A 17,396-nucleotide genomic window follows, 5' to 3' on the forward strand; every position below is an offset into this window, starting at 1 on the left:
TCCTCTCCAGGATGCGGTCATCCCTGCTGCTTGTGCACCTTTTTCTTCCACACTTTTTCCTTCCACTCAACTTTCTATTAATGTGCTTTGATATAGCACTTTGAGAACATCCAACTTCTCTTGCAATTACCTTTTGAGGCTTTCCCTCCTTGTGGAGGGTGTCGATGATGGTTTTCTGCACAACAGTCAGGTCAGCAGTCTTCCCCATGATTGTGAATTCTACTGAACCATACTGAGAGACAATTTAAAGGCTCAGGAACCCTTTGCAGGTGTTTTGGATTAATTAGCTGATTAGAGTGTGACACTTTGAGCCTACAATATTGAACCTTTCCACAATATTCAAATTTTTTGAGATTTTGAATTTGGGGTTTTCATAAGCTTTAAGCCATAATCATCAAAAATATAAGAAATAAAGGCTTGGAATATCTCACTTTGCATGTAATGAGTTTATATGATATATTAGTTTCACCTTTTTAGTTGAATTACTGAAATAAATGAACTTTTGCATGATATTCTAATTTTTCGAGTTTCACCTGTATATACATATAGTACAACAGAGGCTACTGTGGTGTTTCAGTGGAGTGCCCAGTGATAACAATATGAGGATCTTGTTGAAAGATATCTGCCTGGTCCCACGAATTTATGGATGGGTTCAAATTCATTTCAATTTAATTTCAATTAATTTTATTTTGTATAGCCCAAAATAAAAAAAAAAATCTGTACACAAACATGCTCTATCCCAGGACCCATAAATATTCTCAAGTAATATGTTTCACAGTTTGTGCATATGTATCTTATTTTGAAATACAACCTTTTGCTAAATACCTGGCTTTTGTTTTTATTCTTCTCTACCCTGAATTCTCCAAGACGACATGATGTCAGCTCACACTTAGATCCCAACCTAAACATGTCTGTTCTTTTTATTTTCACAGTGACCTAAAGCGCAGAGTCAGTATTCTCATTGACGGTTCCCTTATCATTGCCCAAGTCAAGCCAGAGGATGATGGGAAATACACCTGTGCTCCCAGCAACAGCCTGGGCCAACCACCGACTGCCTCTGCCTACCTAACAGTGCAATGTGAGTGTCTTTGACTCCTCTTCTGCTGCATGTGCTGATCTCTGGAGTGTGTCCAGATTCATTGCAAGGGTCCCTCCGTCTTCTCTTTGTCCTTTCTGTGTATTTGGGTCAAAGCAACGGCCACCTCAACTCTGTACTATTAATACCTGAATCCAAGGGCTAATCATGCTGCAGGTTCACTGGAAAGGAACATGGCAGAGCATGTCCACTGCAAGAACATGGATACCTTAAAGCCCCCGGAAAACTTGGCTTCAAATCTTCAACAACCAATAGGCAACAATCTAAAGATATCTTTAGGTGTTATTTATTAAGAGGTTGACACACGTTTGATCACATTTGATTGACAGTGACCGAACCAACTGTCAACACATTCTAATTAAAATGTTGCTAAATGCCGATTGGTGCGTGGAAGATTGTGACATCACTAGGGCTGCCACGTATTTTCTATTGATTCTTCTATCAACTATTTTACAGAATATTAAACGATTAATTTTCCTCCGAAAAAATCAAATTGACCATTTCATTGAAGTTCATTTTATTTTGACAAACTGTAGGCTACGTTATCAATTCTTAAACAAAACTATTTTTTTAGAGAATTGATTTTTCAGCACTGACATCAACTATTGATGACGAGCACGAGACTTCACCTTATTTCCAACTGAGCCCCGCCCACTTCCAACAAGCAAGAAAAGGACAGAGAGAAAGCCATATATAGATTTGTGTGATGTGAAACAAGCTAAAGGATTCCAACTAGAAGTTTGCTTCATAAAGCATTCCGTCACTCAGAAAGTTGGTTCGGGAAATACTACATCAGGGACTTTAAGTAAATACACTGACTGAGGATTTCACATAGTGCTTCATCAGACTCATAAACACTCAGTAAACAGGCAGTAACTTAAATAAGATGTCAAAGTAAAAAGTCATGAATACACAGCACACAGAGAACACAGTCAAATAGAAAACATAGAAATGTGTATTCAGTAAAACCCTATGGGCGGACCGTTTACAATCACTCAATGTTGTTATGTTCTATTCTCAACTATTTTATCATTACAAACAATAATATTTGTATTATTTTAAGTGTCTACAATGACCATAAAATGCAGCTCTGCTCAATATTTTGAGCACCACACTCCTCAGAGTGAGTGTGGATTGATACATTTGATAATATTGGACATTTAAAGAAAAAAACTAGTGGGGAGGCTGAACCAGTTTTGTTCATTACTAGAGATGGCAAATTTTTGGAAGGGATTTAAAAACTTTGTTGAATAGTAATGTAAGAGACACGTTGGAAATATTTACCTGTAAAACACAAATCTTTATAAATTGTTATCGTGGCGATAGAAGCTGTAAATGGGGCACTTGTGCACAATGCAACAACATAACTGGATGAACTTGGTTCAGCCGCCCAGGTACAGGTAAACAAATACACACTGGATTCTATCTGTTCTCCATTAACAGGATTTCAATGAAAAACAATTTTTAATTTTTAATTTATTTTTTTAATTTAATTATACACTTAATTAGGTATTTCTTATCTTTAATTGAGCTGAGGCCTGCAAATAGGCCTCGTTTATAAAAGTTAAAGGTGCTAGTTTTGAATTCCAGAGCATTAATGAAGCAACTAGGTTTATATGTAAAGATGTAGTGGAGTGATGTTTACCTAAGCAGAGAATGAAGTCACGCTTTCTTGACATAACTGCCCCAGCCGCACGTGCATGTTAGTGCATGTGAGTCCCAGTGTGCATGTCCTACCTGTTAGCTAATCACCACCACTCTGCTCTGCGCTCATATGGAGTTTACTGCTGATAACGCCATCCTGTCAGATAGTACACCATTAGCTGCTAACCGCCGGCTCAGTTGTCCATGTTGAGAGCCGTGAGGAGGCAGTCCCTAAATTGTAAATATGCTCTGAATTTTGAAGGTTTAAATGTGCTATCTTTTGAAAAAAGAATCTGCGTAATTATTTAGAATAGATAGACTTGTATTGAAAAATGTATATTCAACCTTTTTGTCCCATTGTGGGTGACTGTCTGTGCAGCTCTGTGTCTGTCCACGGCTTATCTCGCATTCTGCTACAGCAAACTGCATCATATTTTTGATGGCCAGTTATGGCTGCATGCGAAAGGACCTCTCGTGGTTGCAGCGACTCACACTTATCAAAAAATGTTTTATTGTTTGCCATTGACTGCCTGCTGATTCCTCACTCACTACTCTTCATCGCTCCCTGTGTGGATTGGCATTTAGACTTCTTCTCTTGATTATTATTATAAGTATAATTGTTTCCAGTGCCTCATTAGCATGACATCGTGCAGCCTGCCTCCCATGCCTGGCCACTGGACTCGTTTACAAAACCTGGCATCAAACATAAAAAAAGTTAGACTTCACAATAAGTGTAGACAGGTCCAATAATAACTGTGTTGCAACATCACAAGGCTCCTGTTGAAGAAAGTAGGACACACTGAAGCATTTGTTTTACACTTTCTACATCCATCATGACTATTTCGACAAAATAGCTTGAAAGTTTGTCAGTAACTGGCCCAACAATAATGTAGTTTACTAGGTGTTCTTAATGGTATCTTAGTCTTTTATGAAAAATGAAACATGTTGATGACTCTCTAACCTGACCCTGCCAGATGGTTTGTACACAGAACCATCTGAGAAGTCGCCATCGGAAACGATTTTGGAAAAGTCCGGAAACTTTCAAAAAATACATGGCAGGTGATTGGATGAACCATCTGTCAATCAAACTCTTATTGAGGCCAGTCATGAGAAGAGCGAAATTATCTTTCCCATGGAGAAAAGCCTGCAGTGTTGTTCTTTGTTTTTCTTTCAATGAAGAAATAGTCTCCAGCTCTGAAGCTGTCACAGCATCGACGCTAACCTCTTCGGGGAGCCACCATTGTTGTCCGTCCGTGCTCCAGCCCACCGGACACAAACACACTACTTAAAGCTGGATCTTCGAGTGATATATGATCAAGTGATTCTCACGTGATCTCGTGACATCACGAGAACTGGTGTGAACTAATTTTGCATCCGATTTCAAAGCTTTTAATACAGACACAAGGATACCATTGGGATGCGGGGATGAGCCTGCGTCTCTCCTTCACCAGCAGTACTTGGCTCGTACAACAAGCGTCCTCTGCCCTATGGAATGGATTTGGCCACTCCACCCGTCTCCAGGCGAACTCTGCTCCACCTCTCAAACCAAACACCCATTTGCTCTCTCAAATCCACTCTCCATCCTACTCTCTCTCCTCTGCCTCCCCGTCCTTACTCTTTTCATGTCTCATTTGTACTCATTTATGTATATGTATTCACATGCACACTGACACATCTCTATCCCCCCCTTCCCTGTGTCTTCATCATGGGTTGCCGCCTCCTTGTTCTCTCCTCCCGCACAACACCCTCTCAGTCTATCAGTCACTGGGAGCTCCAGAATTGCGGTGAATTTGTCACTTTGGAAAAGCATCTGGCTCCCGTCGGAAGGCGGCCAGGCGAAGGCAGGACGAGGGTTGAGATTTTTTGGTCCCGTCGACCGGTGACCGGCCGCCGGCAGTAGTCAAGGCAACAGACATTTTGCATTCCATCGCTCTCCTGCCTCCTTTGATGGCTGTACATTAGATCGTGGCAAGTGTGTTAGTGTGTGTGTGACGAACAGAGGCGGGCAACACCAGTCGTGAGAGGGAGGGGGAAGTAAGGGGGGGGGGATTACATCACTGCTGTAAGACCAGGGACTTTTCTCCGTCAGATTGCAGACTGCGCTGTCCGTCCTATTCTCTCCTCTTAATCTTTTTTTCCTTTTGTTCTCTCTTTATCCCTTCCTCTCAATCCTCAACATTCGCTCTTCCCCCATTTGTGTTATGCCCTTTCTCCCCCCGCTTCACTTCTGTTTAAATCTCTCTCTCCCACAGTCTCCTTCTTTCTCCCTGAAACGCTCGCCAGTGAATAACTTCCCCCTAAGCATCTTGCAGTAGGGAAGCAGGCGTGTCGTGAGCGATAGCGCCGTCTGAGGGCTATATTTAGAATCTTGGCTGATATTTCTGTCTGTGGTGCCGGTAGCGGCGCTCCTCTGGGCATCTTTGTGGCCAAGCGCTGGCGTGTGGGCCGGCGGTGGTTAGGACTTCAGAGGACAGCAGCTGTAGAACAAAGTTGTTTTGGCAAAAGTGCGGTCAATCGATCCGTCGCCGTGTTTCAATCCCTCAATCTCATCATGTCACACAGTCACTCGCTCACTCCCTCATCTCCTTTCCTTTTTATAATGCCGGATGAACGCCTTTTTTTCCGCCGGCATCATCGCGTTCACAGTCACGCCGCCTCATCTTCCTCTCTCCGCCAGCTCCTCTCCACCTTACGTCATCCAGTCACATCTCTCTCTCTCTCACCTGTCCTCTTTCCCACGCTCGTCCACTTCTCTATCGCTCCGCTGATAACGCTCACCCCTCCTCTCACTCACACCATTTCTCCTCCTTATCACCCACTGCCTACTTTGAAGCTCTCCTCTTGACCTCATTTGGGAACCACGCTGTTCTCTCCCCTCTTCAGAATTTAGGATTTAGAAAGGAGAAGCTCCCCCCCTTTCCTCCTCTTAGCCCCTTTCCTTCAGCCAGATGGTCTCCCTTTTTTTCTCGTGTGTGCCCGTCTTCGCCCAAAGGGTATTTAGCTCGACCATATCGAATCACAATTATTTCAGACTTAAAGTACAGAGGGGCAGATGTGAAAGGATGGCCACTAATGTTGAGCAAATAAAGTATTAAAACTCAAACGCTTAAGCGCTGATATGATGGGACTGATTGAGGGAGGCTGGATGTAATGCAGTTTTTATAAACTGTCTATAACTGAATGTGACACTAGTTACATTTGGTGATCTTCTTCAAAAGAATTTTAGATATTTTTGTTGAAATTCTCATCACATCCTGACAGCAATGAATTAATCAAATGCTCTGACAAAAAAGGAGAAAAAAAAGTTTCTGTCCCAGGACTGTAATAACGTAGTCAATTTATTTTATGATAATATAATATAATAATTGGATGGGCCACCTACCTGTCTACCTGAACGCATTCTGCCCGTGCACTCATTCCGGGTCACCAGAGTCTTCCATAATCTGCTATCTTAACAGCTGTGAGTACTAACAACAGCCTAGTTTGTTGTTTACGTTCATCAGGATAAATTTGGGGGAGGGGCTTTGGAGGGAGAACTGAAAGGCTGTCAGTTTTGCTGACTTGTTGACTTTATCACTAGATGTTGTCACTTTTGAAGCTAGTGCTGCTAGCTACTTTCATTGGAAGAGAACACCGGACTGGGTTTTTTCTGTTGGATCATTTTGCAATCTACAGTACTCTTGCTAATTCCTCAATATTACCAACCATAGCTTTAAATTATGTTTTTTACATTCTCATTTTCAACAGGTTTTTTTAATGGCAGTCCACCACTTTTTTGCAGACTGTAATGTATCAACAATAATTCAGATGATGATTCTATTTCTATTGAATCCTAGTAACAGTGTGCAATTTGATTTGTTATACCAATGATCCACAAATAACCATCTGCAGTTAAATACCAGCATACTGTAGATAAAATAAAAGTACAATTAAAAATGGGGTCTAGCTGAGTGCATGTTTCATCATTTTTCATATTTCTGAAATAATTTTTTAAGGTTTAATACAATTTGATTTGACTGTTTTGCATGCAGTCTGGGAATATAAAAAGTTGCTGTTTAATCTTGTGGATGAGGAACAGATACCTGCTGCTTTCAGAAGGCTGTAAAGAGAGTCACCTGAGTAAAGGAAAGGCTGTCACAATAGGCTACTAACTGTTGGGGATCATTCATTTCTATTCCATCTGACTGCCATTATTACCATATTGTTAATACAACTTTTTTACTGTATCACTGCAAACTGTCTTATTAAACAACTTTTTTCTGACATGTGACCATCACTGTTTTGTTCAGGACGTGGAGAGATGGGGGACTTCTTGAAGTACACATGAGAGCAGGTTGTAGTGGGATTTGATCTTGTAAAATGTATTCTGTGTGTCATCATGTACACAAAGCCGTGTGTGTAATTTCACTTTAAGAATGGGTGTTCAATGTTCAACAAAATATTCTCTGCAAACACGTACAAATGTTGCTCTCAGCCCAGCTGTGCTCCACGTTAACTCATTTATCTTTTTTATGATGAGCCCATCAACAGGTTGATTTCCCAATCTTCTCTACGTAGCTCTTACAATCAGCAGGCACCGGGTTTCCCTCTTTTCACAAAGAGATGTTTTTTTTCTCTTGTTTTTCACCAGATCCTGCCCGTGTGGTAAACATGCCATCCGTCATCTACGTGGCCATCGGTCTGCCTGGCTTCATCCGCTGTCCCGTAGATGCCAATCCCCCCGTAACTCTGGTTAAGTGGAAGAAAGATGGCCTCCCTCTCCGGATCGATAGGGTGAGCCGGTGTAGCATGGGGTTCCGCTCACTTTACACCGCCTCAAACAAGTGCGGCATTTCTTCAGTGGAAGCTCCAAGGGATTTCATTTTTTCACTACACACCTTTTTGGTTTCAGTGTGCTCCTCAGTCTCTTATTTGAGTTATCATCGGCCTTTAACAAAACATGACCCTTCCTTACACATGGTCCATGACTTCTGTATCCACAGTACCCTGGTTGGAGCCAAATAGACGATGGGAGCATCCGTGTGGCAGAGGTGACGGAGGACTCTCTCGGCACCTATACCTGCATGCCTTACAACGCCCTGGGTTCCATGGGATGGTCCCCTTCCGCTCCCCTGGTGCTAAAGGTACACACACAGTCCCATAGCCAGTGCATTTAAATGCATCCAGGAGGCATCGCAACTCACCAGTTTTTTTACTTACCTGTTTTGGCTGCTCCCCCCTCCCCCCGGACAGGACCCTCCCAAATTCTCAGTGGTTCCTGGAGGGGAGTACAGGCAGGAGGCTGGGAGAGAATTGGTCATCCCCTGTGAGGCGGAGGGAGACCCCTTTCCCAACATCACATGGAGGAAGGTAACACACCTGCGCACTCTACACCCCACCTGCCTACATGTAAACAAGACTTCACATTGTGTGATGTCCCATTCAGGGTTCTCCATTGAGAAGTCTTCCCATCTGAAACCTGTGCCTGTAGTAAATTGCCTGATTTTAATTACTCAAACTACTGTATGTCATTGTAGCATTTTTAATCCCATTTTAATGGCGTCTATAAAATATGCAATCAAGGGAACATATTAGATTTTCTCCGTTCTTTGCTTGATTATGAGGCATGTTTAATCTTGCTCACTGACTACAGTGTGATTAGCTATTGATTTTGCCTCCCACTTGTGAAATTCACCATTCTGTATAATTTGATACTTAAGTTAGATATTGAAATTAATATTGTTGTCGATGTAAAATTGCAGATAGATATCTCAAACTGTCACTGCTGTAGCTTGTGAATTTAGAAGTGTGTGTTCTCTCCCCATCCCTCTCTCTCTCCCCTTGGCTGACTCTGTGTTTCCTTGGCTGGGTCGGACTGCAGGTAGGGAAGCCCAGCAAAAGCAAGCACAATGTTCTGCCCCGAGGCAGCCTACAGTTCAAGTCACTCACTAAGGAGGACCACGGGGAGTGGGAGTGTGTCGCCACCAACGTTGCCACAAGCATCACTGCCAGCACGCACGTCCAAGTCATAGGTACCCCGACATGGACACAAATTCACACATACACACGTTTACGTGTAGGAACCTACATATATTTCTTCAGAATCTCTGCAATGGTGCACAGTCATGGACTGTTCACTAAGCCCCGCCTCCCTAGTTAATTTGCATTTTTGGTCGTCGCCATCTTGTTTTTGTGCAACCAGAAGTGACACAAGAGGGTGGAGCTAAGTACATATGATTGCTGCATATGACATTTGTAGACAACCAAAATGTTACAATTAACTTTCATGAACTGTGCAAGGTAGGGAATGAGTCCTTACCCCAAGTGAAGGAGTTCAAGTACCTCGGGGTCTTGTTTGCAAGTGAGGGAACAATGGAACGTGAGATTGGCCGGAGAATAGGAGCAGCTGGGGCGGTATTGCAGTCTCTCTATCGCACCGTTGTGACGAAAAGAGAGCTGAGTCGCAAGGCAAAGCTCTCTATCTACCAGGCAATCTTCGTTCCTACCCTCACCTATGGTCATGTGGACTGGGTCACGACCGAAAGAATTAGATCGCGGGTACAAGCGGCCGAAATAGGTTTCCTCAGGAGGGTGGCTGGTGTTGTTGAAAAAAAATCCTATACCCGCTTTGCATGAGTCTTCTAATGCTGAAATACATAATACCAAAAACCAGGTTGTCTTTTAAGTATTTATTCTCTGCGCAGAGAAGGTTCAATCATCACAACAGAATGCGTACAGTCTCAGTGAGGAAGAACCTCGAAAAAAGTGAACAAGCTTTCTTTATACAGAATGAGCAAAGGTGGGGGCTGATGGCCAACGTTACAGACATTTCAGTCTCAGACTTTTGGTCTCAGACTGATAGAAACAACAAGTGAAAACAAACGGCCTGCAACCAAAACATGCGGCCCAAAGGCCTTGGCATGGAACATTCTCATACAACACAGTTAGTTATCTATGTGAACAGGCAAGGGAGAATTATTCTTTTGCACAACAGAGACACGGTGAAGTTCAACAAAGTCCAGAGCAAAATGACTTATGCATGAATACAATATACTGAGTAGAAATATATACTACGTAAAAAATTACCATTACAATCCTCCCCTTGATCATTACATTAGATCACTACAATAGTATATATTCTCTGCTAGAAGTGAGAACATAAGTCAATAATATTTCATAACGATTTTAGTTAAGGGCATCATTAGTAGTGAAAATACCAAGCCTGTGGAGGAAACAAAATCTTTATCATAGTTGGGAAAAGTGTCTAATTGTGCAGTCGTTAGAACAGAGTGCTCATGGGAATACAGGAGGAGTTGATGGGACACTGATTTGTTGATGGTTCGCACTAAAGGACAGTCTAACAGATGGATTGACACGTACCATCATCTAGATAGTTCACTAGTTAGTTTGGTTAACATTGGCAGGCGAGACTACATTACATTACAGTCATTTAGCAGATGCTTTTATCCAAAGCGACTTACAATTCAGTATCTATCTACCGTAGACGCAGCTACGGGAGCAATTTTGGGGTTAAGTGTCTTGCTCAATTGACACATTGACATGAGACGAGCAGAGCAGGAGCTGGGGATCAAACCACTGACCCTCTGATTGAAAGGCGGCCATGCTCTCCACTTAGCCACGGTCACCCCTAGAGAAAACTAGAGAAGTTTACTGACGTGTGGACAGAATAATTAAGGTGTTGAAAACACAGATTTCGTTGTAGCCTGTCGTCAATCAGGGGCATATCAAAACATCAACACAGAATACTCAAAATGGTTTACATATGCACATATCAATAAGGTTAAGGCATTAGCTGTTTTTTTTTAAATTGTAGGCAAATCTATAGTTGTAGCAAGCTAGGGAATGTTAACATGAACATGACAAGATAAGTCTCCTGAGATGAGGTGAAACACAGACCCTCTCTGTTGAACAGTATCATAAGACAACATATCAGTGAGTTTCATAACAAACAATAATCAAACAACTTAAACGATTTGTAAGAAATTATATCATATTACCATAATACACATTCAGAATCAAGTGTCAGTTTAATCGATTCCTTTATCAGGTAAACTAAATAAAAGCACTAGCTGTTTTGTGAGATCATATTTCTCAGATAACAAGCTGTAACAATAAACATAAGTATTACACAGAAATGTCACTATTAAAGTACTACTCATCTAAGGGAGGAAAACAGTCAGGCATTGAAAACAAGTCACATGTTGCAAGATTGGCCTTTTTCCTTCTTTTCTAATAGCATGTCTAGGGCCAATTTAAATCAATTTAGTGTATTCATATCACATGTTATTTGCCGTTTAGTTAAATTACAAATCGTTTCTTTAATCTGATGGTTGCTGGTTTTTGGTTTTATGTTATTTGGTTGTCATGGTTTCTCATGCATCAATTATTAGGAAGCACAATTATTATTGCACAAAAATACAGAAAACACATTGAACCTCTTAGGCCACACCATTCCCGACCGCGGAATGGGTGCCATGGTGCTGGAGATCTGCCTTCCATCGCCGTTACTTAGGTGCTCGATGCGTTGTTAGCAAACAATACATTTTCTTTAAAATACAAAAAACTGTGCACTCTTTTGTGTACCATGCTGAATTAATACAATAACATTCCATATTTCTTTGCTTTATTTCCACTGACCGTTACTTTAAGTCTAGTCTTAAAATCCTGAAATCCACAGATGAATGATGCTACTTAGTCTATTCTGATAAATCCCTGCTGTGATACATCATAACGTATTGTATTGTAATTCCTAATAATAACTTAATAAAATACAAATATTTATTGCTGCAGTTCTTTTATATTCCTTAATGCCAGTTAACAACCAATTTGAATACAGTGATATTTATATTATTCAATGTAGAGGCTCAGCTCATCATGTTATCTTGAGAGTTTAGATAGTAGATAGTAGATACTTTATTCATCCTGCAAGGGGAAATGTGTTTGTTACAGCAGCAGAAAATATACTAAAGCAATTAAAGTAACAGAGTAAAAAAAATTAAGTTTAAAGTATAAAAATGCAGTGTAAAATTATAGAATATATAAAAAAACCATGCACAGTAGTGTATACAATGAAATAGAATGGTATCATTACCTAAGCTAAAATAAACAGTAGTGCAAAGATTTAGATTTAGTATAAGAGGTGTAAAATGTTCTAAAACGTTTGTACTCATTGTATTTAAATGGTGTTTTTATTTACTTTGATGATACATCAAGATTTTGATGACCAGTTGAAGAAAGGGATTATAACCTGAATGGGACAGTTACAAAGTAAAAGTATAAGATTCAATCTTATTCAATCTCTTATCACTGTGTTAGAAGACTGGGATTTTGGTAGTCTTTTAGACAAAGGTTGTGGTTTTAAACAGCGTTGCTGAATATTAAATTCTGTACAAAATGTGGATAACACATATACTTAAAACTACATATTTCCCCTGTACCAAGTTATCTCTGCTGTGAGCTAATTTAGCATACTACTGGAAGAGAGCATGTGGCAATTGTCTGCAATAATTGAATATAAGTGAGGAATATTTCTGTAGGCTCACCTAGCATGAGTGTTGTGAGCTAAAAAGAGTAACCTGATAATCATTTTTTTTAAAAAAAACGCTTGCTTAGTCGTAGCATCAGCTGCAGCATTTCCTGTTGAAATGGGATCAGAAGCGTTAGTGTGAGCATCACATTTCATAACACAGACAGTTTTAGGGAATACATTCTTTACTTGTCATCTGAATATAAGAAGTTTTCCTAGCAACTATGACAAATTAATTCATTATTTGTCTTTACTTAAGCATGAATTTGCATTTATTGCCCAATCAGAAACATGGCTTACTGAGGACTCTAGATACACTTTAAAATAACAAAATACAGTTCAGTTCACCATGCAAGAGAGAATGGATCTGGAGGTGGAGTATCTCTGTTTATTCATGGTGACTATGAATTCAAAAGTTTGTCTTTACTCTAGCTACTTTTTCCCTCTTATTTATAAAGCAACATGAGTTACAGAGTTACATGAGTTCTGTATTCAAGATTAATAGAGCTAAACATATTAAGAAAATAATGGATAATACATCGTTCCACAGTAACGTTAGGTAAATCTAATGTATTAATCTAATCTAATGTGTGAAACGGCAGAAAGGAACCATGAGCTCCCCATGTTCCTGAGTCTAAACTGATGTCATGTAAACGTCTCTTTGGTCAACGTACTGTGTGAACGGTTTGTCAAGTTTAGGTAGTCCAAGTGTCAGAGCTGACAGTAAAGCGTCCTTTATGTCATTAAAGGCAGCAGGCGAGGAGTCAGTCCAGGTCAGTTTGTTCTGCGCAGAAAGATGTTTACCATGAATCATGGAAGAGAGGAATGCCTTTCTTTCTGAGTAGTTTAGGATCCACTGATCTAATATGACGTCATTCATATAAAGCTCATCATTTGTTTCTTAGTTGTGTTTTAGGCACATTTTGAATTGCCTGTATTCTCTTGGGAGGGAGGGTTTTGCCCTCTGCTGTGATCACATGTCCCAGATATGAAACTTTATCGAGAGCAAATTTCAATTTGACGGATAGCCTTGTGACCATTTGCAGCCAAAATTGAAGTAGGATAACTGTAATTGTAAATTACTCTAATCTGCATGCTTCTTCTGTGGGGCTGCAAATCATGATGTCATCAACATATTGTAACGAGGCAGAACCATTTGGTAATTAAAGCTGCAAGCAGCATTGATCGGGCCCTCGCAACGTCACACACGTCGAGGGTACTGGCAGGACTCTGGTTGATGCGGCAATGCATTTCTGTGACCATCATACACTGCATGCACAAGTTAGATGATATTTCCTGCGTCGACCAGCAGCATAGCAAGACCATGTTGCCAGGTCTTAAGCCTCAAATGTTTTGAGTGTACCTCCGATACAATCATAAATGTAAGCCTGTTAAGATCATTAAGAAAATGAATGTGTGAATGTGCTTCAGTATTTGTAACATAACAGACTGTTAGGTTACTGGGATGGAGTTCAACTCCCTGCAGTGTCCTACTGATTGTATTTGGACTTACATGAAAGTTAACAGAACAGCAGTGTCATTTGTTTTTACTTGAACACTTTAATTTGACACTGTTTTCATTTTAAGCTCTTCTGTAACTTTAGATTGTAGTGTGAAGCATTCATTGTAACATTTAACCTGATTCTCATGTAGAAGCTCTAGACAGATCATTTATACAAATGCCCACTGACATGGTTTGAAAAACACTGTTGATTAACTTTTGTTCTCCAAGCATCTTAGTTTGCACATATTTAGATCAGGGAAGTCTTTTTCTCATGGTGTGCCCACAAACCCTGTTTGGGCCGCTGTTATTATAGAATTCTGTTTACGTCCGTGGTTGCCAGTAGGTGGCGCTATGACTATGAGTTAATATTGGCATGCAGAAGTCCTAAAATCACGACAGCAATCAAGCATGTCAAGTTTGGGGCAGTTTTGACAAAGTAAGGTTGAGTTACAAAAGCTGGATGGATGATGGCGAATCATGTAAAATTGCCGCGACACCAAGTCCATGTTATCCGATGAAACATCAAGCTTTGAGTAACTTTTAATTGTTAAGGTCTTTAGGTTGTTCTGACCAAATTCTAAGCTGATCGGATTATTTCCCTAGGAGGAGTTCGTAGTGCAGCACCTGGAAAAGGAAATAAAACCACAAGAAATTCATACAAAGTTCAAATTGGCTGACTTCCGGTTGGGTTTAGAGCATAGACCCCTACGACTTTTTTTTAAGTCTACATGTGATACACCTGCTTACTTAATTTCATACATCTAGGTGAAACGTACTGCGAGGGCTGCATCGTCGAAATATTGTAGGGGGCGCTATTGAGCCGAGTTGCCACTCTGAAGCATTAAAATCACATCAGATAACTACATTCAGGATTTTAAATGTGTGTGACAAGTTTGATTTTGTTTTGAGTATTTTTAGCCCCTCAAAAACACCTTTGTTTTTCATGGCGAGGAATGCGTCGCCACGGCAACGGCATTTCACGAAACAACAAGCTTTGAGTAACTTTTAATCACAAAGGTCTTTAGATTGTTCTGACCAAATTCTAAGTTGATCTGATTAATTCCCTGGGAGGAGTTCGTTAAAGTAGAGCGCCTGGAAATTGAAAAAACGACACTAGAAATTCAGACCAAATTCAAAATGGCTGACTTCCGGTTGGGTTTAGGGCATGGCCCCAAGAGACTTTTATTTAAGTCCACATGTGATACATGTGCCTACCAAATTTTGTTAATCTATGTGAAACGTACTGCGAGGGCTCCTTCGTCGAAATTTTGTAGGGGGCGCTATTGAGCCGATTAAACACTCTGATTGAATAAAATCATATTATATAACTACATTTTGGCCTTGTGATCTGTGTGTCAAGTTTGCTTGTGTTTTGAGCTTTTTTAACCTCTCCAAATGACCATCGTTTTTCACGGCGAAGACTGCGTTACCACGGCAACGGCGTTCGACGAAACATCAAAAGCTTAGAGAACTGGCATTATGAACTTCTTACATTTGTGTGGAACAAATTTGATGTTGATCTGATTTTCCAACTAAGAGAAACAAGCCAAAGTATAAAGACTTTAACTTACTGTTGCCAGTAGGTGGCGCTATGACTATGATTCAAAATTGGCTTGCAGATGTCTTCAGGCCTGGAGTTTAATCAAACGTGAAATCTGGTAAAGATCTGATGATGCGGAGTCGAGTTACATCAGTTTATTCGTTCATGGCGAAGGATCGAAATTCGCAGAGCCGCCACGTCGCCACGCTTCGACAACTTCCTACAATTTTCACAATGAAGCATTATCAAGGTTTTAAGGCTTTTGTGACAAAATTTGAGAGGGATCCGATTAATCTGTGAGCAGTAGGGTGTCAAAGTACACAACCTATGACTTCCTGTTGCCACTAGGTGGCGCTATTACTATGATTCAAAATTGTCATATACATGTGTTCAGGGTCAGGATGTTATGACATATGAGAAATTTGGAGCAGATTAGGCAATGTACAGCCGAGTTACAACAACTTCCTGTTTCATGGCGAATGGTGTTTTTTTGCCGCCACGCCACGGACACATAGTTCGATAACTTTTTGATCTTTGAGTATCGTTTCACTGCCAAGGTCTCATGAGCATACTGACCAAATCTGAAGGCAATCGGGTTTAATCTCTAGGAGGAGTTCGTTAAAGTACGGCGCCTTGAAACGGTCCAAAAACGTCATAAAATTCAAAATGGCCGACTTCCTGTTTGGTTTAGGATATACCTCCTTTTGACTTTTTTGTACGTCCCATCACGTTCCACATACCTACCAAATTTCATACAGCTAGGTGAAACCCAAAGTTGGGGCTACTCTGTAGGGGGCGCTATCGAGCCAAAATGTCATGCCGCAGCTGGACACCCCAATAATACTGGAATTTTCACCATGATTGGATTTTGTACCAAATTTCAAAAGATTCCCAGTATCCCAAGCACCTCCTTTTTGCGATGAAACTGGTACGATAATAATAATAATAATAAAAAACATTAGAATAACAATAGGTCCTCCGCTCCGACTACGTCGGTGCTCGGGCCCTAATAATAATAAAAAACATTAGAATAACAATAGGTCCTCCGCTCCGACTACGTCGGTGCTCGGGCCCTAATAATAATAATAATAATAATAATAATAATAATAATAAAAAACATTAGAATAACAATAGGTCCTCCGCTCCGACTACGTCGGTGCTCGGGCCCTAATAAAAAACATTAGAATAACAATAGGTCCTCCGCTCCGACTACGTCGGTGCTCGGGCCCTAATAATAATAATAATAATAATAATAATAATAAAAAACATTAGAATAACAATAGGTCCTCCGCTCCGACTACGTCGGTACCCGGGCCCTAACTATAAATTAGCCAGATTGTCTCTCAAGACACTGTTTAACACCAGGGCATTCTGGGTATCCCTGAGGACACCGGGTCCCTTTAAATTAGAAGCTACACAAAATTGACTTTGTGCACAGGTACAGAAATAAAAATATTTAAAAAAAACATTGGCCAAGTCGAAGACGGAAAAACTGTGTCTGGAGGGATGAGTGACATAATGGTGTGGATTGGAAATTTGAGGTGCTCGCGGTGCATCAAAGCATTAACTGATTGTAAATCTTTGATAAATCGTCACTCAGTCGGTTCCCCCAGGTCTCGAATTTTCTTTACCTGAACGATTGGTGTCCGCACCACCAGAGAATCATCACAAATCAGATTTTGGGTGAACCACCAAGGGTGTCACACCCCTCACCAGTCCTACGTCATATTTGTGTGCAGACCATAGAGAGGAAGGCACCTCAGACAGCTCAGCCATGTTTACAAATGGAACATTTCAAACCATGGTGTGTGTGTGTGTGTTTATCAAACATAAGTTGGGTTACTCTTTTACTGTTAACATTGATGTACATCATATTCTATTCTGTATACATCACCCTTATTACTGAAGTGAGTTGAGTCTTACTGCGCAGCCAGTCAGACATGTCCTTCCATCTCCAATAATGGGCCTTGTGCATAGGACACATGTGTGAACTCCCTCTTAAACAACTCAGATTGTGTGGGAGACAGAGAAACAGAGACAGCAGCAGCATTTTCTGTCCAATAAATGTCCATCATACATAATTTCT

The 17,396-nt window shown here is 40.6% G+C and overlaps 1 protein-coding gene across 3 annotated transcripts in view; it reads left to right on the top strand.

Moving 5' to 3' along the window:
- The window catches only part of LOC137880083 (protein turtle homolog B-like), a 147,682-nt gene that overhangs the window by 88,967 nt on the left and 41,319 nt on the right, over nucleotides 1-17,396 (top strand). For all 3 annotated transcript variants that reach the window (XM_068721181.1, XM_068721182.1, XM_068721183.1), the window contains exons 7-11: nucleotides 933-1,078; nucleotides 7,371-7,513; nucleotides 7,723-7,863; nucleotides 7,973-8,089; nucleotides 8,601-8,751. In XM_068721181.1, coding sequence (XP_068577282.1) covers nucleotides 933-1,078; nucleotides 7,371-7,513; nucleotides 7,723-7,863; nucleotides 7,973-8,089; nucleotides 8,601-8,751 — 698 coding nt within the window. The remainder of the gene's footprint in view (nucleotides 1-932; nucleotides 1,079-7,370; nucleotides 7,514-7,722; nucleotides 7,864-7,972; nucleotides 8,090-8,600; nucleotides 8,752-17,396) is intronic.

Source organism: Cebidichthys violaceus, unplaced genomic scaffold (genome assembly GCF_023349555.1).
Source record: "Cebidichthys violaceus isolate CVI_PGR_0920_01 unplaced genomic scaffold, fCebVio1.0.p SCAF_27, whole genome shotgun sequence".
In the NCBI taxonomy this organism is placed as follows: domain Eukaryota; kingdom Metazoa; phylum Chordata; class Actinopteri; order Perciformes; family Stichaeidae; genus Cebidichthys; species Cebidichthys violaceus.